Raw genomic sequence first — 23,945 nt, forward strand, 5'->3', positions numbered from 1 at the left:
TGTTTGTGTTAAAGCTGCCTGCATGCTGCGACATCTGACCAGCTGACCTGTAGTTGCCTCCAAGACAATTCCCATGCATTCTTTTCTTTTCAAAATAAAAGCCAGAAAATGAAGATTAACAGCGGTTTGATATTTGATAATATTTAATATCAGCCCAAGCCTAATCAGCATATTCACGGTCTGACATGCACCGAGATGAAAACGTGTTTTTAGAGATTATAACGCAGAAAAAGACGGCGGGTTGATTTAGAATCACTGAAGTACCAGTGAAGATAAAAGTGTCTTTAAACTGTAAAGTGTTACATTTCTTCATCACAAGTGTTTGAACCACATTTGAGGATATATATGATGTATATATACTGAATGTATAGATCAGCAGCAGATATATTGATATCTGCACCAGACAAACTTCAGACAAACACAGTTCCTCACATTCAAATCAAACTGTCCAGAAACAAAACAAACAGATTAAATCTCGTTAACACAACATGTTTAATTGACCACAGTTGCAGGCAGGGTTACAGACTCTGAGGATATTAACGGAGATATTTAGTCTCCAGAAAACAACAGACGTCGTCCTCATTCAGCAAAACATCTCAAACAACTCAGGAGGATGTTTCAGATGGTTCGAAGAGGACTGAGCAGAAAGTGTGTTGTTCTCCAGGGAGAAAAAGTCAAAGCCACAAAAACAAAGAGACACGAACCCTTTAAACAAAAAAATTAACTGAGGAACCGAAACAGAAATCCTTCTCAGAACTGAATATTTCACACCAATGTGTACGCGCTGCTGTTCAAATCAACCGTGTTTACTTAATTACGATAAAACACAGAGTCCAAGCAGAACAAACACCTGATGGATCTTTTATTTTTCTGTATTTGGGAGAATATTTATCTGACGGTCCTGAACAGCTTGTGGGAACATTTGCAAACCAGTAAGCGATCGAAGCAAAGAAAACACCGACAGGAGAATCTGAGCTTTAGTGCTGCGATCAGTCATACTGTAGACTCGCAAAGACACCAGTCAGACAAAAATATCGTCCATAATTTAGGAGATTTGATTCTAAAAAGCAACACAGACATTTGGATAAATTTACAACCTGAAACTCACAACGTTATTTCTGAAAAAAAGCTGTTTTTAGACGTTTAAACCCGGATTTGAATCCACAATGTGCAATATTTTAATTTGAGTCGTCACTACAGGAGGGCGGACGTCTCCGGTTTGGGAATGAAACTCGTCCGTTGCTGCAGAGATTGGTCAGACGTTCAGGTTGTTTTGCTCTCCAGCAGCAGGAAGCAGGAATGATCAGATCAGATCAGAACAGGAAACAAGAAAAAGTAAACCTCTTCAGTTTGAAAGAAACGTTCACACACAGCTCACAGTCAGATTTTTTTCTCCTGATGAAGCTCCAACATTTATAAATCACATGAAATGAACCCATCACAGCCTGGTGACATCAGCTATTCAGAAGACAGGAAGTGACATCATGTGGCTGAGCAGGAGCTGCAGACAGTTTGTTGAGGACAGGAAAGATGAAGATGAAGATGAGGAGCTGGAGACTGTCTTCGTCCTTCTCAGTCGGTTTTCTTGTCGCTGCTAGCCTGCAGACAGGGAACAGGGCGGTAAAAACACAGTGTGAGCGCCTCCGACAGGTCCAAGTAGTCACTGCATCCAGTGTGAAGGTGAGCGGCCACAGCGTCTTACTCCAGGTCATTTTAACCTTTTTTGTAAAAACTTCTCATTTAATAAATATCTATGGTCTCAGTAAAATCTGAATGTTTCATGATGAACGTTGTTGTCACCGCTGTCGTCTGCAGAACAGAAAATAAATCTCCAGCGCCTCGTCCAATCAGGATCTAATATTGGCTCGTGCAGAACATTTAAGCTACAGCTGACTGAAATGTGTACAAAGATAAAATCTGTGGATAAGAGCGGAGCCGTCATTGGCCTCTGTGAAATCTAAAAGAAGTGATAATACTCACCAGCGTTAAATCGCAGATTATTAGCAGGTTTAGGGGTATAAGACCGCTAATATAAGGCTGAAGACTGATGAACAGAGGAATTGTTAGTCACTGATGAACTGGAATCTGGGGGGCCGAAAAGAACAACTTCAGATTTGTTTTCAACCAGTGGGAGGAAGTTTTGAGCCACCCAGTGTTTTATGCCTTCCAGGCAGATTTAGCTGATTGCTTGGTTTTAGGGGATATAGAGCGGAGTATCGTCAGCATAGCAGCGGTGGGAGAAGTTTTTACCCTGGATGACTTTACCTAAAAGGCAGCATGTAAACAGAACAGGCCGGAGCCTTGTGGCACCCCACAGGACAGACTGGCTGGAGGAGGTCAAGTTTTCTATAATGATTCAAAAGTTTTATTTCTAATATATGAAGTAATCCAGCTCAAGGCAGCGCCACGAACAGCAGCTCCATGTCTGAGCTGGTCAGTTAGAATGACATGGATCAATTCATTTTAGCAGCAGGAAAAAAACAAATCAGTCAACCTGTAGTATTTAATGTAAATATATTTTACTTATACTTTTAAGTACAGTTACTTACTACTTATATGAGTGACTTTCACTCAGCAAAGTAACATTTTAACACAATGTCTTGACTTTTACGGAGTTTGACTCGAGCTCGGGGAACAAAGATAGATCACTCAGATTTTCCTGCATTTCCCCTCTGTGGATCAATAAAGGATACTGCGACCTGACCTCATGATGATGTCCGGACAGAAAGACTAGTGGCTCCGAAGTGTTTCGTCTTCCACGACGTATCGTTGACATTGACCAATAGGAGCAAAGACCGTCTTCAGCTGATGACTCGTCTTGCTGTTTTTAGACTTTTCAACACGACTGTCAGAATCTGTCGCTGTAAATTATGAAGAGTTAAACCGGATCCAATGCGAAACCAGAACTGATCCCAACCCTGGCCCACGTATCATGTACACAAGCGTGCGGACATGTATGTATTTCTAGGTATGTTACATAATCGCCTTCACGTGTGTCTAAGAGGCAGATTTAAGGTGGACCAGCTGCTGACACACACACACACACGCACACGCACACACACACACACACACACACACACACACACACACACACACACACACACACACACACACACACACACACACACACACACACACACACACACACACACACACACACAGCTAAATATAACGTCAACAGAGAGATACAGGGTCGTCCTACACTCACACAGTCAGGAGTTATAGATCGACTTCTAATCGGATCAATCAATTTTCCTTTGGTACAATATTTTTAGGTTACATCTCGGACACATTATACATCTGATTACTAATAAATCTCCACTAAAGCTCTATATACTCAGACTGGACGACAACATTTTTTGATCAAATACCTCGATATTGATATTGATTTTGTGCAATATTGTAGGGATGACTGTTGGTACTTTGTCATTATCTCCACATTACTGATGATTATTGATCAGCAATCTCTTTGTGTTCATATTATGTCAAAGGCTGGGCTGCACCAACAAGGATTATTTTAACCTAAGATTAGCTCTAATCAGAGTTTAGTAAAACTCTGGTTTCAAAATTAGTAAATTAGAAATTAACCTCTGCTCATTAAAGCAAAGTTTACTGACTGACAAAATGACCTGTGTCAGTGCCCTGTGTGACAGTCGGTCCAGTGTTCAGTTCAGATCCAGAACTGACTGTACTGGTATCTGGGTCAAAGTTCAGCAGCATCATGACAAAATTTGGCTTGAGTCCGTCTTATTTTGCTCAGTTCATTTGAAAAATAACAGCCATGTTAAAAGTTAAACCTCCTCCAGTCTAAGTTTAAAGTTAATACTCAATCACAAAGTTCATCCTTGTTGGTGCAGGTCCAGTCTAAGTGGGTAAGGAAAAGTATCAGAACAAGTCGAACTGTCTGCAAGTTCAGAAAATGACATCACTTCACTGTGATGAGCCTTTAAAACCAGGAAAAGACAACACTTCTTGTGTCACACATCACCAGATCCAACAGCTAACACCATATATCATGTCAGGGTAATGATATCCCTTGGCTGTACTGGCCTGCACCAGTTCTGAGCTTGCATTCACCCAAAATAGCACTCTAAAAAATGGCCCAATCACGAGATATTAATTCCTGGAAATCGCATCTGAGAAAAGTGGACATCAGATTTTCCTTTTAGTAACAGCCTTACTGTCGCTAGGCTAGCAGCAGCGACAAGGAACTTTAATTTTTAGCAGATTCTGGCGCCCCCTGTGGACAAAAGCAGCAGGAGCACCACCCTCACATCACCAGACTACAGAGCAGCTTCTCTCCTCAATTCATCCTCGGATATAAAAATAGTTATTATTAAAAATTTTTTTTTTTCCCAGCCGCCATAAGTCAGAATCTGACCCGGTACTGACCTGTCTTGTTTGCTCGTGTAGGTCATAGAAGGGCTTCAATGTGAAACAGGCAAACACTTGTGTAGTATGTCTAACCTGCACCAGTGTCTGATGGCTCAACGTCTTTACTGAAGAAAACTCCACGGACCAAATCAACCGCCTACAGATACTGTGGACACAGCGGACAGGAGAGGACACAGCTGTGAGTGTAGGTTCCTCACTTCATCTAATATTTGGGCCATTTCAGAAACTTTTTTTCTCTGTGCGATGACTCAGTCTGATCGAGTATTTGTATCATGACTTCATCGCTGACACAGCTGCACGGTAACAAAACAACAGTGTGAAGCATAAAATCTGATTAAACCTTTAAAAGGAGGACGTTCGTGGCTGCGAGTGTCTTCAACGTGCTCTGCATGTGTTCAGATCAGTTCAGCTTGATTTACGGCTGTACATTTTACAGCGCAGCAGACACGTGCCTCCTCAACGGACTAGACGTCGAGGCTAGAGTTACCACATGCACGCAAGAAGAACTGTGATTGGTCTGTTTGAGCCGTTTGTTGAGAGTGAAGACGACCTGAAGCAAGTTGAAGGCTGCTGTGTTTTAGTGATATGTGGTCTGAACAACAGGAAGTCATTTCAGCAGGTTAGAAAGCAGCTCCTGACACGTCACTGCTCGTACAGGAGGAGCTACAACCAGTAAACATTTACGTGTAGAAGACTTTGTTTTATACAAAATATCATCATAAATAAACCTTTTTCTGACATTACCTTGTTCAAGTACAACTGGTTTATAACAGATACTACGATACGTTTGTGTCAAATGTAAAACCAGATTTAGAGCACGAAGTGTGTGTGTGTGTGTGTGTGTGTGTGTGTGTTACCAGCAGCTTGCTGTGCTCGTCCAGCAGTCTGTCGTACTCCACCGTCAGATTCTCTGCCTGTTTCTTCATCGCACGAACGTCACTGTCGGACTTCTGCAGAGCTGCGAAACATCAACCAGCAGTTTAATGTAACTAAATACATGAACACCCAGTACTGTAAACCCCCCCCCCCCCCAGTACTGTAAACCCCCCCCCCGAGTACTGTAAACCCCCCCGAGTACTATGGTTTTAAAGAGAGAAGTTATGAGAAGTGCTTTACAAGATGGGACCGATTCTGCAGTTTCTCTCAGATCTTCAGGTAGTTCAGAGGGGACTGTTAAACCAGGTCTGCTTTAGTCCTGAACCAGGACCAGGACAGCAGAGCCCGGCCTGATGATCTGAGGCTGTGGCTCATAAGATAACAACAGTTCAGTAATAACCGTGAAGGATAAAGTCTCGACTGATAACCAGTGAAGAGGTGGAAACAGGCTGACGTGATCTCATCTTCCAGCAGCTGTGTGTCGTCTTTGGCTTTAAATCATAAATACTTTGCATTACAATAATCTAAGATGAAACAAAAGCACAAATGATCTTTATGATCAAAGAAGAAGAAGAATAGTGATTTTAAAGCTGGTGAAAACATGAGTGAATGACTAAATGACAGGAGTCTGTGGACTATTACACCCAGGACAGACTTCAGATGTCCTACTCTTCCTCATCTTCCTCATCTTTTACAATCTGCTCCTCCTCCTCCTCCTCCTCACCTTTCTTGGTGGTGTCCAGCTCCTCCTTCAGGGTCTTCACCTCCCCTTTCAGAACCTTGTTCTCCTCCTGTGGTCCTGCTCCCTTCTTTCCGGCCTCTGGCACATCGATACCAGCGTCACGCAGTTTCTATTGAAACAGGGACAAAAAACAGACAAAGTAAAACTTACGATATATCACACATGATGTTTGTCATCAGAAATGTAACGTTGTCTGCGGCTGGATTTGGAGACAATGTGTGTAAAATGAAGCAGAACAGAGGTTGAGTATTTCCACCTGATGCAACAGTTCAGTCAGCGCTGCAGCTGCACCTGTAGAGCCCGTCTGCACAGGTGAGGTTCAGTTTCTCAGTTACAAACTACTTTTTGATTCGTTGATCATTTAGGAGCTCACATGTGAGATGTGAGGGTGATCTAATGGGGTTTATATTGATCTTGAAGATTTGTCTGATTTGTTCACTTTCTTTAATCTCGGCTGTATTTGACACGACCGTCTGAACGACCCTGAACTTTAACCAATGTAGTTTCAGAGCGAACTTGTCTGAAGACGCAGATGACGACGACGAAGACGAAGGAGAAGAAGAAGAAACTAAGATGCTGAGATCACCTGACAAGACCTGGAGGAATTGAATCGTCTGCTGTTGACATTTGTTTCTGGTCGGTGATCAGTTTGGCCCCGCCCACTCAGGGACCAACAGGTGTTCATACCAAACGCCTCCCAACCTCTCAGTCGTGATGTCACAGTGACAGCTGCTCTGTCTGGCAGCAACAGAAATCCTGCATTCTGATTGGCTGATTTTTCTGAAGAAAGGTTGGTTCAATAAAAGTGAAAGTTCTCAGATCTTTGACACTAAAAGCAAGAAAAGATTTTGAGGATTTTTAGGAAGTATAACCGTCATGAAATGGACTTACTGGTTCAGCCCACTGGAGAATAAACTGGGCCGTATGAGGCCTCAAACTTTGTGTCTCTACATGTCAAAACTCCCAGTGTTTTTTTTCTTTGTCTCGTGTTACTGCTCACCTCCCGTTTACTCTGTGTGTGTGTGTGTGTGTGTGTGTGTGTGTGTGTGTGTGAGAAAGAGGAGCATTTGGTATTTACAGCTGTCAGTGGCGCTGTGACTACAGACATTTGATTACTTTCCTCTACAGTCTGTCAGTTTATGTCATCGAGGAATTACATGTTTTAATGACAAATGAAAACAGTCGGATGAAGCCGCTCGTGTTTCTCCGCCAGTGAATCAGACTGAAGCTGAAACAGCTCAGACGTCGGTAAAGAAAATCAGAAAATTAGAAATTTCAGGAATTCATCCGACTGAAGCAGTGAACGTGAGCTGAGCTGGTGAAGTGACTCAGAGTGACGGAGTGAAGCAGCTGCCGGGCCTCAGACCTTTAACTGAAGAGGCTCAGCCATAAAACCTGGTTTTACTGTTCTGAACTGAATCCAGCAGCACGAGGTCTCAGGTTCAGAAAGTCCACGAGGATCCTCAATCAACCGGGACAACAGAGCAGACGACACCACAGAGCTCGAGCTACACCTCTGTGACACTTTACAGTAATAATTAACTTCATATGAACAGTTTGGACGGGAAACACTCGACCTTTAACCTTTGAGAAACTATCACTCACACACATTAACTAGCCTGAGGAGTTCACCAACAAACAGCAGAGGAGGAGGAAGTATTCAGATTACCTTACTTCTGTAAATGTACTCTGTACAAAGTACAAATCCTGCATTAAGTACTTACTTATTACACATTACTGTAGTAAAAGTATAATCAGGAAAATGTAGTTAAAGTATTGTCAGTAAAAGTGGTGGTTGCAGTAAAATCAGGTTTGGAAGTAACTGAATACATGTAACTGGAATAAGTGGAATTAGATTACAGATACATTCAGCAAAAATACTAACAAGATTACCATTTTAAAATAAAGAATGATAAACTATGCACCTGCACACACAACAACACGTGTGCATATTATTCTTACAGGAAAAACACTTCATTTAAAAAGTGCAATATGCAAGAATTGGCCACCGGTCGAAATTATACTTCAAACAAACAGGGGGCAGCATTTCACCAGAGTCACTGAGCAGCGGTCATAGGAATGAACGGCGCTCCGTCACCAACACTGTCCAGTTGTAACGTCCTCGGGTGGGAAGCTTGAATGCTGAGATAACAATGAACTGAACATGATCGTAGCGCTCTAGCGCCCCCTGTACAGAGGTGGCATATTACACAACACACCATAAAAGGGCATGCTAATCCTGTAGCAACATACCACAGAATGAGAAGCTCAGCTAAAAGCACATCACAACTATTTTTACCTGAACAAAAACAAAATTCTAACACTGAGCGACCAAAGCAAAAGCAACAAAATGTCCACAAGCTGCGTTAGCGATCAAGTATTTCATGCTAACGTTACTAACGATGTGTCATAAACAGCTGAGACTCGACAGCTTCAAGGCAAAAAACTGTTGTATTGAGATGGATGAGTACCGGCCGTGATGTTTTTAGACATCATTTAGAGATTCAAACTAAATATGACGCGACTAAAATCTCTAACTTTGCTCTGCTGCACTTTATCAGCATCACTCCTGTTGTTTCAGGCTCCGACTGCATCATTCAAAAAGTTAAAATTAAATATTTTATTTACTCTGACCCAGTGAGATCATTGGACCTCGTGAGTGTGGCTTTTTCCCAAGATTTCTTTATAGACCGTGTAGTTGCAGAGATTTACGCAAATCATTTTCAGAGAATTGTTTTGAGGCCGGCTCTGAACAGGTTAACAGTCTGTTCTTGTTTGTGACGAACAGCTCAAATAAATCCATCAGTTGAATTTAACTAATTAATCAAGTTGAAACCTGTTTTTGTTTGATTTGTTCAGCGTTTCAGAGACGTGACGTGGACATCAGAGGGAAGATCATGTTATCAGCCTTCACAGCAACATGTAACTCTGTCTGATGACATGTCAACACACACACACACACACACACACGTGTCACCTTCAGTAAGTGTGTGCGCAGTGAAATTACACCACATCAAAAATAGAGACGACTATCAGTCACGTGTGTGTTCCTGCAGAACTCTGCAGCTTCACATGACTGACCTTCTAGGCTCCAAGACGGATTCATCTCTCTCACACACACACACACACACACACACACACACACACACACACACACACACACACACACACACACACACACACACACACACACACACACACACACACACACACACACACACACACACACACACACACACACACACACACACACACACACCTATTTAAAACGATAAGGTGGAGTTTGGAGATGGATGCAGTCAGTAGTGTGAGGCCTGTATGGACGAATGACAGGATGTTAATTTCCTGCAGAACGTGCTGTGATAATGTCGACAGCTGAAATAGATTCAAATGCAGAAATGTGAAATTAATTAATGAAAAACGTCAAAGCCCCAAAAAAACCACCCAAAGATATTCAGTTAGTTTTAATCAGAGGAAAGAATCCAGAAAATATTCATGTTTTCCGAGCTGACAGAGTGGAGACTTTTTCTTTTCTTACAGTTTCTCAAGCCGACTGAACGATTATCAGAACTGATCGATTGACGGTTGCAGCTCTACTGTTGTTCAACCCGTCTTTTCCTTTTTGTTTAGTAAAATACTTTGAGCTGCGTTATATATACGAACGTTTGGATTAAGTTTATATATTATATATATATATATATATATATATATTTATATTGTTAAAGTAACGCTGAGCTCACTCTCTGACATGACGTCAGGTCAGAGCTGCTGAAACCTGAAAGTTTAAACTATTTCAGTTCATTCATTAATACGAATTCACATCGCTGCCAAAACTCACTGCAATAAACACCAGTAAACATTTATCTGGAAATCATGAATCAACAGAGTGTGTGTGTGTGTGTGTGTGTGTGTGTGTGTGTGAGTGTGAGTGTGAGAGAGAGAGTGTGTATGTGAGTGTGTCTGTGTGAGTGTGTGTCACATGCAGATGAAGCAATTTCTCCTTTTAGCAGCAGAGGACTTGGTGATCTCTTCACCTCCGACAAACCCAGGTCAGATTACCACAGAGTGTGTATGTGTGTGTGTGTGTGTGTGTGTCTCCACATTGTGAATGAGTAACACAGACTGTGTGTGTGTGTGTGTGTGTGTGTGTGTGTGTGTGTGTGAATATTTTGGTGTTTATTTAGGTTGAGCTCAGCAGCTGTAGATCAGTGCTGCCCCCCGCTGGTGAAGTAGAGAATCAAAGAAACAGCAGAAATATGAAAAGGCTGTTTTAATTTTATTTTTATTTCAGCCTGTCTAAACAACAAATAACAGATTTTAAAGAACCGCTCATGTGTCATTTTGTCTTTTAACAAGTCAGTCTCATAATTATATCTCTTTAATTAAACTAAAATTAAACCTACAATAACTGATTGTTTTGTCTTGTTTGCAGCAGATATACGATGTTTCTTCACCTTTAAAGTTGACATATTGAACTGGTTTTGAATCAGATGTTTATTTCCACCTCCAGCAGCGACAGATCAACATGATCCATCATGTCTGTGTCACCTGATGAATCTCAGTTCTTGAGGGAAATCTACGCTCGGCTTTGTCAGCGAGTTTCTGACTCTGCAGCTCAGCTGGTCGTGTTCAGAGACTCTGCACAGCGTTTTCTCTGAATACGACTGAGAACGCTGAGAGTGAAGGTGTGTGTGTGTGTGTGTGTGTGTGTGTGTGTGTGTGTGTGTGTGTGTGTGTGTGTGTGTGTGTGTGTGTGTGTCCCACCTCTTGCAGCAGCTCATTTTCCTCCATGTATTTCTTGGCGGCGGTACTGGCGCCCTCTGCCTGCTTCTTGAAAGCTTCGTTGGAGGCCATGAGTGAGGCCTGCTGGGAGAGCAGAGTGGCAAGACGACGCAGCAGCCTGCACACACACACACACACACACACACACACAGAAGAAACATGTGAACACACAACTTAACATCCTGTCGTTGAACACAAATCTAACAACTGGAATAAAGAAACTGAAGCGTTTCCTTCGACTCGGCTCTACTGCTGACTTTTAATCTCAATTTCTGCTTTTATTATGATCTTTTGACTCTGAGGCTCGTTATTATGTGAATATTTGTTCCTATAGCGATAGCAACCAGGAACTAAGAATAAAAGCAGGAAGTCATCAGGCCACTCAAAGTTTTATCAACACATTTAATTCAGATCAGTGTTTTATTTTCATCTCTCAGCCGGCCGACAGAACAGGTTGATTAACAATAGTGACGGTCTGGACCGTGTGCTGACTGGACGACCCGCTGCAGCGAGTCGACTCACTGACTACTTTTATTTTCTGCAGTGAGAATCAATCTCAATCTGACAGAGAAACAGAAAGAAAACACGTGAACACTCCACAAACATCACATCCTGTCACAGTCTTCACTCATGATCAGATTATTGATCCGTCCTGTTACAACACCACATCACACCAGCTAACAGCAACAACACACACACACACACACACACACATCAGAAAGGTCAGGGATAACTCAATGTGTGTGTGTGGTACGTGTTGTACATGCTGTGTGTGCCGCTGACAGGCTGTGATGCAACAGTGAGTCACAGCAGGAGTGGGCGGGGCTGCAAGTCAAACCCTGCGGGGGCATAAAACAACAGATAACTGCCCCAATTCAGTGTGTGTGTGTGTGTGTGTGTGTGTGTGTGTGTGTGTGTGTGTGTGTGTGTGTGTGTGTGTGTGCGTAAACCTTTAAAAACACTGATCAGTCCAACATTAAAACCACTGACAGATGATGTCCTGCTGGGAAACCTCGCCCTGACACACAACAACTGCTCAGGAACGACAACACAACAAATTCCCCAGATACCAATCTGGAACAAGTCTGATTCAGGGAGGTCCAACATCCACAAACAAACGCCTCAGTGCCACACGGCAGGACACCCCAGAGGTCTCATGATCATACCTTGAATGGTCAGAGCTGTTTCGGCTGCACAATATTAAGTCGGTGGTTTTAATGTTGTATCGCTGTTTAGTTTCATATTCACAAAAAAGTTTAGTAATTTCCTCAAACAGCTGCTCACTGTAGTGTTTGGAAAAAACCCAACATTGCAATATATTGTTTTCTGTGATAAGGAAAAAAAAAACAGGAAACTCCTCCCGACAACCCTGAAGAGCTCCGTGTGGACAGTATGAATCCTTCTAGAGAGACTGACGTGGTGGCAGGAGTCCAGTTTATCAAACAACCACATCAGACACTACTTTGTCCGATGACCTGATCGAGAATGATTGTGGTCGGCTGTGCATGAAGAGTCTGCAGGTCACTCACAAGCAACAACCTCCGCTGCATCCGTGACCCTCACATCAGACTGAAGTATGTTTTATCAGACGTCTCCTGTCAGAGACAACGAGAGCTGACAGTTCTGCTTTTGCATCAAATTGCAATAAAGCTGCAGCACAGCGTGTTTGAGTTTATTTGCTGCACTTGAGATCACACGTCCACATGTGCACATCACGGTGTCGCTGCTGAAACGATAAACTGTGCAGCCCAAGTTTTTAATCAAACACACAGGAGGATGTTGTGCACCTGCATCGCAGACGCCTCTCTGGAGACTCTGGAGTCTGAAGCACTTCACCTTCGTTTAGTGAAAAACTCTGAGACGTGTGGAGCAGCAGATGATCCCCTATGACCCAAATATGGCTGTCAGTTCATTCACAGGCCTGAAATAATCTGATCAGCTGCCGACACTTCAGCCTTTCCACAAACTCCTTCTCCATGTTTCCCTTTGAGTCACATCACAGCAGACCGTCTGTGGAGGGCTCGGTCTAAACACTGGAGAACTTCCTCCTGGATTCTATGTAACAGCAGCTGCTGCATCACATGTTGCAGCGCTGCGGGTGAGTCACCAAGCAGCTGCTGCTGGCTGAACACTGGACAGAGGCCGGTACTGACCGGGCCGATCCAACGCTGCTGCTGCCCCCTACAGGCCGCACACTGCCAACATCCACTGAACTCATCACAAAAGGTTTATTGAAGCTCAGACGGACCGACCACACGTCGACCTGACTCTTCAAAGTCAGACAACTCTCAAGTAGCTGATTTATTGATTCCTGTAACAGATGATCTAGAAAGATTGTTTTCATTATTGATGAACACTGTGGTACTGGAGAAGGTTCATTTGCATATGCAACATTTGCTGAATTTACAAGAAGGAACAAATAAGTCAGAATCAGTGTCTCCAACTCAACAACTCACTAAACTGACACATTTGTTAAGGGAGTCTGGGGACAAAGAAGTCGCCTATACTGGTTACTGGTTAGTGTGTTTGTAAAATGTGACATGTTTAGATCAATAAAATGTTTCTTCTTTCATAAATTGAGTGTAAATGGTGAAATCAGTGTAAACAGTGTGTTCAAACAGCTGCTAAATGTTGGCAGGTAAGACTTTAGCACTTTAGACACAGAAGCAGACAGGCTGGTACAGCCATGCTGCCACAAACTGACACTTTTTACAAGGAAACAAACAACTTACTGTTTTCATTTAGTGCTGAATTTACAAGAAGGAGACAATGATACAGAATCTGTCAGAGACAGAGTTTCACTACGTTACAAAGTTTGTTTTAACTCAACAACTCTTTAAATCTGACCTTTTTTAAAGGGAGTCTGGTGATGTTGTGGTTACTAGTTATCTTCATGTTTTCATTTAATGCTGAATTTACAAGAAGGAGACAATGATTCAGAATCTGTCAGAGACAGAGTTTCACAACGTTAGAAAGTTTGTTTTAACTCAACAACTCTTAAAATCACTACATTTGTTAAGGGAGTCTGGTGATGTTGTGTTACTGTCTTTGCTTCGTTTGTTTCCTAATAAGTCAGTTTGGTTTCTAGTGAAGAACTTTGATTATCAGTGAGTAACTTCAGACCGTCAGCCCAACAACAAGCTGTCGTCCAATAACAAGACGCCAAGTCACAGACATCTGAAACCAATCAGGTTTAAATCGTGTTTGAACCTGTCTGAGGGGTCAACCAACCAGGGAGCAAGACAGAGTCACACCTCAGAGTCACTGTACAGTCCTGCAGCCTGATCCTGATTGGACAGAGCTCAGAGTGTGTGTGTGTTTCCAGTAACACACAGCTGCTCATTCCTTCCATCCTACTGTAAAATTCCTCTGCATTTAGATCAGTCTGCCTGTTGCTGTGTGTGTGTTTGTGTGTGTGTGTGTGTGTGTGTGTGTGTGTGTGTGTGTGTCTCACAGGCAGAGCAGCAGGGCGAAGCCGGCGATGTATTCGTTCCTCTGAGCTCTGAACAGTTTCATGTGGATGTGTTCGATGGCCGTTGGGTTGTTGGTCAGATCCACCTTCTCCGTCACACTGTACTTCCTCACCTCACGGAAAGCATCTACACACACACACACACACACAGACACACAGACACACACACACAGACACACACACACACACACACACACACACAATTCAGTATCCTACAATCTGAAGTCATTTGTACTTTGTGTTTTCTGCCTTTACCGATATAAAATCCTAACAGTCACAAACAAACAGATCTGAGTTGGAGTGACGGCAGCTTCCAGCTCACAGCTGGAGGTCGGAGGTCACCGCTCTGGTTCACATTTGGAAAAACTTCCAACAAAAAAATATTTTTTATTCTGAAATCATCGTGTTTTTGTGCTGTTTAAATAAAGTTGTTTATTATTATCATGGAAACTATAAGTACAACTACACACACACATACCGATGAGCAGGAAGACGAGGATGGCGATGGCCACCATGAACGAAGTGTTTCCATAGAGAGCGATGGTCTGGATGATCCGAGATTTGAAGATCTTGTTCCACCTGCAGGGGTCGAACACATGATCACATGACGACACAGCAGAAAACACACACATTAATAAAGAATAATAAAGTACACACACACACACACACACACACACACACACACACACACACACACACACAGTGGCTCCATCTAGTGGACGGACTGAACAAACACTCGCAGCTTGTGAGCGATCAGATTCACTGAGACATTAAATGTTTAATGAGCCTCTCAAAGTGAAAGAGACAGAAATCATCAGGAGAAAATGAACATTTAAATTAAATCAGATACCAAACAAGTACGTTCACAGTTTCAATGGAGGAACTGGAAGTTAAATGTTTATACTGTTCATGTCTTCACAACTTATTATGTGAGGTGGTTTATATGATCATGATCATCATTAATCACAACGACTCTTTTACATTGAACAATTGTTTTAAAATAAAAGGTTTTTTGGTTGATAACTTTAAATAAACAGATAAACTGGAGCATGTTGTTTGAGTTCATACTGAACTTCTTCTTCTCCAGCAGCGTCTGATTAAAGGTTTGATCTGATCACATATCTGATTGATCCCCTCAGTGTTTCTGATCAGGTCACAGTGGAAACGTTCAGGAACAGAACCAGTGAGACAGAACCAGTGAGACAGAATCAGTGAGACAGAATCAGTGAGACAGAATCAGTGAGACATCAGCTCTGGGATCAGTGCCGTCTCTGTTCTCAGTTAATCAGCGGCTCAGTTTTCAGTCAGGAGGTCTGATGAGTTTTAATGTGATCACACACACAGACACACACACACACACACAGACACACAGACACACACACACACACACACACACACAGAAGTGCTGTGTTGACTGTAGATTACAGTTTCTGTTCAACATGTTACAGTAAAGTAACTGCACTGAACAACAAGGGAGCAGATACATTTATTTTTTAAACAAGGGTTGAAAAATCTAAACGCGTCCCTGAAGTCCAGCGTCTGTTTCAGGTCCTGGAGAATTTAAGCTACATCGTCGCCTCAGCAGACGGCAGCATGGAGACGAGTCCACATATGAAACATTAATGTTCTTTGTTGGTGCCGTTTAGTGTCGCTCGTGTTTTAACTTCATGTTTGATATTTATGTTAGTTTCATATCAGGCGCAGTGTAAATGTGATCAGCAGTCCTGGAATGTAACTTAATAAAGTAAAGTACTCGAGTACAAAATCAAGATACTTGATTTACTGCTGAAGGAGGCGGGGCTGTGAGAGACAGACGGATCGTACTGAAGGATCAATACTGTAGAAAGGAACTTTTCAAATATTCAGAATCAACTTTTTAAAATATCTATAACACTAATACTAACATGCTTTTACTTAAAGATGCATTATGTAGTTCTTCTTCACCTCCATCAGTGAATAAACCAGCTGTTCTCAGAGGAAAATAAGGTCCCCGAACACTGACTGAAGCTAGAGAGGTGGCAGGGTCCGCCACATATAAATAAAGTAAACCAGTATAAATTGTGTTGTCCTTTAACGTCAGTTTGTTTATTCAGTCATGAAAATAAAGAGAGTTTGTTTATTTGTTTATATTTTCAAAGTGTGGTATTAGTACTTTTTGTAAAACTTAGTAAAGTATCTTCCACAGCTGAGGACGGGTGTGTGTGTAGAGGGACGGGTGTGTTGTGTAGAGGGACGGGTGTGCGTGTTGTGTAGAGGGACGGGTGTGTTGTGTAGAGGGACGGGTGTGCGTGTTGTGTAGAGGGACGGGTGTGTTGTGTAGAGGGACGGGTGTGTTGTGTGTGAACGCACCTCTTGGGTGAGATGAAGGGGATGCAGAGCAGCAGCACGAAGAAGACCTCGGCGTAGAGGAAGGTGGCCACCGCCGTCCACTGCAGACTCATCCTGACACTGAACAGGAAGTACAGGCAGGTGTCACAGAACACACCTGGGCCCAGGTGAGAATAACCACAGATCTATAAATCAAACAGTCTAAGAAACTATCTCAGGATTAATTAACTCCTTTAACGACCTCATTACAATCATCATAAACATAAAGTAACAACATGGAGCACCGCCGTGTGGACCGAACAGAACAATATAACTAAATCATCTTAAAAATTCATGACTGACTTGTCATTTCACGGTTTAGTGAGCTCACAGTATCTTAAATTTGAAATCAGATTAAACAGAAGATCATTTATTATCAGGTCCTTCTGGATTATTAAAGATTATAAAGAAACACAAATAAGTCCTGAATCCTTTTAGAAGCTGAATGTTTAGCAAAATGTCAGCAGCTTCGTCTGAACCGTGTTTCATCCTTTACAAACTCGTCTGTGCACAGAAAAGAGCTCAGACGACATCTGACGGTGGTTAAACGTAGCAGCAGCTGGAGCAGAGCGACTGTTCATGTGAACACACAACCAAACCAGCACATTCCTCTCAGGCTGGAGCTGAAATAATCCCTTTAGTCTCCATAATGCCAATTACATTTTCCCAGAATGCAGTTTGGTAACTTAATGTGTTGCCGTCAGTCCAACACACAAAAACATTCAGTTCACCATCAAAGAAAGAAAGAAAATCTTCACATTTCAGAAGCAGAGAATCTCGATCGACTGGCTGAGAAACGATTGATTGATTGATTGATTGATTGATTGATTGATTGATGAATCCTCTCAGCTCTGTTTGCCGATGATGTCAGAGAGCTGCAGATGAATTATATTTAAAGTCTAATATTCCGACCCATTTATACACAAACACTATCTGAACTGACTCACTGTGTTTTTGACCCTTTAAACAATCATTATTCTGCCCTAAATTGATCCAAAGACATTAAATCATATTTACAATCTCACTGATGAGTTTGGCAACACGTCGTCTTATGAACAGTCGTCTGTCCTTCAGGCTCGAACCATAAATATAATAACAGTGTATCAGTCCTTTGTTTGTGCAACAGCAACTAAACCTACAGCTTGTTTAATACCAACAGCTGATGAACAGATATAAGTAAGTCAACCTCCTCACCCTCCTCACCCTCTGCATGGAGAGGGTGAGGAGGGTGAGGAGGGTGTGGCCAACATCAGTTTAACTTTCCCAGCCTCGGTTTGTTCACCATGCTGAAGTTTCCAAACCAACAGATCATTGTGAGAGTTAAGTGACTGGATAAAAGACTTTTAAGAGACACTGAAACACCTCAGCTTTCTCAAATAAGAAGCTACATCTGTCCCAAATATCAGTTTTCAGCCTCCTTGATTTCTAGTAATCAGTATGAGCCCACATCAGTCGGGCCCTTGTTATTATTCTCTAAGGACCATACTGTCCAGCCCGTCCTTCATGTAGCTCCAGTGTATGTGCTGCCACAGTCCAGCTGATCTCTTTGTTAACTGTTATGAAGACAGTCGGTGCTGGAGGGGGAGTGTCAGCTCACAGCAGCCTGCTGCAACACAGCTGCAACTGCTGCCAACACACGTTACAGTGCAGAAACCCCACAGCTCGACATGTCTGACTCTTTTCACATTACAACTCTAATTACACGACAATCAGCTGGTTTCTTCGCATGTTTCTACATCTGTGGAGCAAAAGTACAAATATAGATTCACTCTTTACGACCACATGAAACAGGCTCGACTACTTATTGAAATAAATGTAAACCTGTCTGATAAACACAAACCAACCGAACTCGTTGTTAAATCGTGTCCACTGCTAAAGTTTAACGAGCTACATCAGCTAATAATCGTTTATTATATTTACTGAATATGTTCAAACATCCAACTTGGAACAGAACGATCCTGCTAACGTCTACTTCCTGGAATGCGACAGAGCACCCGAGCTAGCTAGCATGCTAACTTGACTTCTCCGTGTATTCCTCGAAGCCGAGTTAGCCAGCTAGCTTGCAGGCTCCGTCTACTTACTGGAAAAGTGTTTGTTTCGGGTCGTTTAACATAACTTGTGTGTACATATGTTGGACAGTTTCTCAGTTTGTATGTGGCGTTAACATTTGTGTCGCAGCTGCTGGTTAATGACAACATGACGATAACTTCGCGCCGGCTAACTAACAAACTAGTTAAAAGTTAGCAAGCTAAACCAGTGAGCAGGTGTTAGCTGGAGGACTGTGTGCTAACAGTGGACAGCAGTGATTAGTCAGACTCACCTCAGAAACTCCCGCAGACACAAACTCAGAGAGACTCAGACCACAAGCTGCTGTTCAGCTTTAAACACTCAGCTCAGGCAGAGTATTAGCCTGTTAGCATAGCTTCCCGTTGTAAACACTTCCGGCGTTTAATGCCAGCTCATCCCGACCCCAGCACGTGATTGGATACACCGAAACAGATGGGAGGAGTCAGTATGTGACAACTCATTGCGTCACACGTCATGAATTCTCGTTCAAAGAGCTTTATTGACATTTTGATGTAAATACAGAAACAAACATGAAGCGATCATCTGAGCTGTGGAAGTGACGTCAGCCTAACAGACGTTAAGTCAAAGTGATACAACGTTTTTTTCCACACAAATAAAGAAATATATTCATGTGACACGTTTGCCGAATGAACAAGTAGGACCAGACACATAACTAACGTGTTGTAGAAAGCGTTTCTCAAAGTTTATACAGTTCCTTCTAATGAACGAGTCTTAAAATTGAGCGTTTTGTAAGGAAGTCTGGTGACGTTCTCCACTTTCTTTCTTAAAAATGTGTAGAACAATATATTACTATTGTATATATACTATTGTAATAATACATAAGGGAAATAAACACACACATATATACATACATTAAGATTAATGATCACACTACGCGGCGCAGTTCCTCTCCTGGCCAGCAGAGGGAGACACTGTCTGCAGAAAACCACTCAACTAGGAGAGGAGGATGAAAACAGACATCTCACTCTGACTGATTTTCCATGAACCAAGCCATCTCCCTGTCCCTCTGTGACCACTGCTCTCGTGTTACTGGTCAGACTGGTTCCACAGTAAATTATTAATATGTACAGAGATAGAGTTCTTCATTGATCCCTGAGGAATATATCATAACAGCAGCAGTTTCACACGCTGAGAACAAAACAACACACTGAACTAAAAATACAATAAAGATCCAAATGTGAAGCTTGATATCGTCATCGATAAGTGTTTAAAGATGGATTTCCTCGTAACTACAGAGAGAATAATTCACTTTAAATACAGTGAGTGTATGATTGTGTGTGTGTGTATGATTGTGTGTGTGTGTGTGTGTGTGTGTGTGTGTGTCAGAGATTATTCTAAAAATAAAACTCCAACTTGAAGCTTTTTCTAGAGACATCATGAGCTTCATTAGCAGAGCAACTGCAGCTAATGTTTAGAAATGAAGTCCGCTAACATAAACGAACAACCGGCTGCCACCACAACACAGAAGTTTCACAGAGAGCCTTTACTTTACGTCTTTCTTACAGTATCATGTAACACTATTAAATGGTAAAGTTAGCCAGGAAGTGGTTTGATGCTAACGTAAGCTAATAGTTTACCAAATATGTTGTTCTACCTTTAAATCCAGCCCAACGTCACTGCAGACTTTCCTTTTTATCCAGCTCCGTCTTCTCAGCTGACAAATGAAACAGTTCGTCAGATTCTGCATTCGTAGGACGACATTAACGTGTGATGTCAGAGGAAAATGGCTGCCACGTGAATACAGTCTATTGGAGTGTGTGTCTCTACGAGACAGAAGATGAAGATGTTTCCAGCTGTGAATAAATGAATATACACACATCTTACTCACTGCAATACCAGTGAGGAGCTGCTGGGGGCACCAGAGAGAAAACCCAAGACACACTGTCCTTTTTCTCAAGACCCCATAAAGACAGAAAACACACACACACACACACACACACACACACACAGTGTTTTGTCTGCTTCATAAAAATGTCAGCGCTCATAAAGACATTTTATCTCCCTCTGTCTGTTTTTATGTTTTCTTCTTCTTCTTCTCTGAGTCTGTTTTCACCCAGCCTCTCCTCATCCTCCCCCTCCCTCACCCCCTCCCCCTCCAGTCGTCCTATCACACATTAAACCTCGTTAAAAGGGTTTCCTCCGGTCGCCAGGCGGAGCAGAGCCAGACAGAGGCAGTGAAACATCTGATTGGCTAATGACATTTTCCTGGTGGCCAATGGAAAACTGGATAAAAGTGCAATTTTTTAAAAAGCAGCCGAGGCGAGCGGCCGAGTGATGGAGAGATAAATTAGTCATCATGGTGAACGCACACACACACACACACACACACACACACACACTGTGTGGTGGTGTGTGAGGTCATGCTCGTGTTTCATGGAGTCCTCTCCAGCTGTACTTACAGTAGAGAGTGTTTGAAGAGCTTCAGTCTCATCATCAGCTCTTCTTCACTGGACTCAGAGGCAGCCGGGTCATCACAGACCAACAACAGGGAGTTCAGATCAGTATCAACATCCATCCTGAGTGATCGATCACAGTGATCAGCTGTCAGTCCGTCAGTTCACAGCTTCATTAACCTGTGATGTGATGTCACTTCCTGCTCTGTATGAAACAAACCCGTCCATCACTGACAAACAGACTCCATGTTTCTACTCAAAGACAGAAAGAAGTTCATGTAGAACATTTGCTGAATTTACAAGAAGGAACAAATAAGTTTGTTCATAAATTGAGTGTAAATGGTGAAATCAGTGTAAACAGTGTGTTCAAACAGCTGCTAAATGTTGGCAGGTGAGACTTTAGCACTTTAGACACAGAAGCAGACAGGCTGGTACAGCCATGCTGCCACAAACTGACACTTTTTACAAGGAAACAAACAACTTACTGTTTTCATTTAATGCTGAATTTACAAGAAGGAGACAATGATTCAGAGTCTGTCAGAGACAGAGTTTCACTACGTTACAAAGTTTGTTTTAACTCAACAACTCTTAAAATCACTACATTTGTTAAGGGAGTCTGGTGATGTGTTACTGGTTCAATGGTTGGATCAGTTCAAACAGACGTGTGTTCACAATCAGCTGCTGCCTTCTTCTTCTTCTTCTTCTTCTTCTTCTTCTTCTTCTTCTCCCCCTACACTGCCCCCCATCACCACTTTTTTAATAACTCTGTGTCTGCTGTGGAAACCTTCAGGTTTCTGGGATCTTCCATCTCCCAGGACCTAAAGTGGACTCCCAACGTAGACTCCATAATCAAAAAGGCCCAGCAGAGGATGAACTTCCTGCGTCAGCTCAGGAAGTTCAACCTGCCCCAGGAGCTGCTGATCCAGTTCTACACGGCAATAGTCCAGTCTGTTCTCTGCACCGCCATCATCGTCTGGTTTGGATCAGCCACCAAACAGGACAGGAACAGACTGACACGGACAATCAGGACTGCAGAAAAAATCATTGGTGCTAAAGTGCCCACCATCCAGGACCTGTACTCATCCAGAGTCAGGAAACATCTCTGCAGACCCATCACACCCTGGACACAGTCTGTTTGAACTTCTCCCCTCCGGCAGCGCTACAGAGCACTGTACGCCAAAACAACCAGAACCAAGAACAGTTTCTTCTCCCGGGCCGTCACACTGATGAACACTGGATCAGTCACCCAGTGTCAGTAAGCCCCCGACTCCAAAACCATCCACTCAGTCTTTACATCTACAGACTACATTGCACTTTATATATATATTTCCTGCTCTGCCACCAAAGACTTCCTTAGATTCGATCCTAGAAACAAAACCAGAAGTTAAGGGAATTTTATCCAGGCTCTACTCAGCTATATTTGATATGGAAGACTCATCACTTGCAATTATTAAGGAAAATTGGGAAAAGGATTTAGAGACTGACAGATCAGAAGTTCAGTGGTCTAAAATACTCAAACATACAGTATTCACTCCTCATCTATTTGTGCAAGGCACGGCCTTATTCAATTTCAGATTGTGCACCGGCTTCATATGTCTAAGGTTAAACTTTCCCTGGGGTCAGTCCTACATGTGATAGATGTAAGCAGGCTCCTGCCAGCCTTTATCATGCATTTTGGTCATGTCCCAGCCTGCAGCATTCTGGTCCTCTATACTTGGAGTTTACTCAGTGGTTGCACATCGGACAACTGAACCAGGCCCTTTTCTTGGACTTTTTGTGAACCATCTGAGGATCTTATCCTGACAAAAGGACAATTGAACATAATGGCCTACTCAGCTCTTTTGGCAAGGCGTCTCATCCTTCTGGATTGGAAGAGTGACCGCCCTCCTTCATTTGGCAGGTGGATCTGCGAGGTCATGCATTTTCTCAAAATAGAAAAAATAAGATAAACACTGCAGCCTTTCATTCCCGATGTGGAACAGTTCACTATGCCTCTTATCTTGTGAATTTGGGTCTACTCTGTACTCTGTGAACTTTTCTTTTGTTTCCTCTTTATTTTATTTATTTATATTTTTATTTTATATATTTATTTGTTGTTTCTTTTTGTGTGTGTGTGTGTGTTGTTTTCTGTCCTGTTTGGTTTGTGTCACTGTTGCTGTTGTTGGTTCAGTAAGTCATTGTCATCTTTCTTGTCTGTATACTTTATAAAAACCTTAATAAAAATACATTGACTAAAAAAAAAAAAAAAATAATATAATATATATATACTTAAATATATATTAATAATAGACCGGACCTCTGAACACTTTTTAACTTACTGTTCTTTGTTGTTCTTGTTCTAGTTGAATGTTTGTTATGTTGTGTTTATGTTCATGTTTACGTCTGCGTACATCGTGTGCGAAGAAAAAACAAAGTCAAATTCCTTGTATGTGTTTCACACTCGGCCAATGAAGCTGATTCTTCTTCTTCTTCTTCTTCTTCTTCTTCCTCTCTGAATGTGTTCTGAGTGATTGGATCTCTCAGGACAGGTGTTGATAGCAGGTGTGAACCGGGCCTGTTAGACCACACGTGAACACGTAGCTGAGAACTGACTGAAGCTGAACCTTCAGTGTTTGTGTGCTGTGATCAGTGCAGCCTTCAGGGGGCGCTGGCAGCGCTGTAACTGTCGTGTTGTTGAGTCGTGTTTGATTTACTGACACCTTCATGCATAAAGGAGAACAGGCGACTGTGATCCTCTCAGGTGTGCCAGCCTGCTGCCTCTCTGTTGTCAAACGGACATTTTGGGACAATCAGGTGTTAAAGTCGAGCAGTCGGCCATGTTTCACCGTCT

The 23,945-nt window shown here is 42.4% G+C and overlaps 1 protein-coding gene across 2 annotated transcripts; it reads right to left on the reverse strand.

The window, feature by feature from the left end:
- Nucleotides 1–473: 473 nt before the first annotated feature.
- Nucleotides 474–19,100, reverse strand: bcap31 (B cell receptor associated protein 31). Of its 2 annotated transcripts, none has more exons than XM_084367538.1 (8): nucleotides 18,955–19,100; nucleotides 16,617–16,715; nucleotides 14,746–14,846; nucleotides 14,250–14,394; nucleotides 10,778–10,913; nucleotides 5,996–6,122; nucleotides 5,253–5,353; nucleotides 474–1,599 (listed from the first exon to the last, which is right to left on the reverse strand). In XM_084367538.1, exons 2-8 carry the CDS (start codon nucleotides 16,706–16,708, stop codon nucleotides 1,573–1,575), a joined length of 729 nt encoding a protein of 242 aa, XP_084223664.1. In that variant the 5' UTR covers nucleotides 16,709–16,715; nucleotides 18,955–19,100; the 3' UTR covers nucleotides 474–1,572. The 2 variants fall into 2 exon arrangements, with proteins under 2 accessions (XP_084223664.1, XP_084223665.1); XM_084367539.1 differs by having other exon boundaries at nucleotides 16,617–16,752; nucleotides 18,955–19,098.
- Between the last annotated feature and the right edge of the window lie 4,845 nt (nucleotides 19,101–23,945).

The sequence above is a fragment of the Pagrus pagrus genome, assembly GCF_965226575.1.
Source record: "Pagrus pagrus genome assembly, chromosome: 11".
Taxonomy (NCBI): domain Eukaryota; kingdom Metazoa; phylum Chordata; class Actinopteri; order Spariformes; family Sparidae; genus Pagrus; species Pagrus pagrus.

Coding starts and splice junctions, on each gene's coding strand:
- bcap31 (XM_084367538.1), bottom strand. CDS start 16,708: ATGAGTCTGCAGTGGACGGCGGTGGCCACCTTCCTCTACGCCGAGGTC. Junction 14,847..16,616: donor CCCTTCATCTCACCCAAGAG/GTGCGTTCACAC, acceptor CGACCCCTGCAG/GTGGAACAAGATCTTCAAAT. Junction 1,600..5,252: donor ACGAGCACAGCAAGCTGCTG/GTAACACACACA, acceptor CCCTGTCTGCAG/GCTAGCAGCGACAAGAAAAC.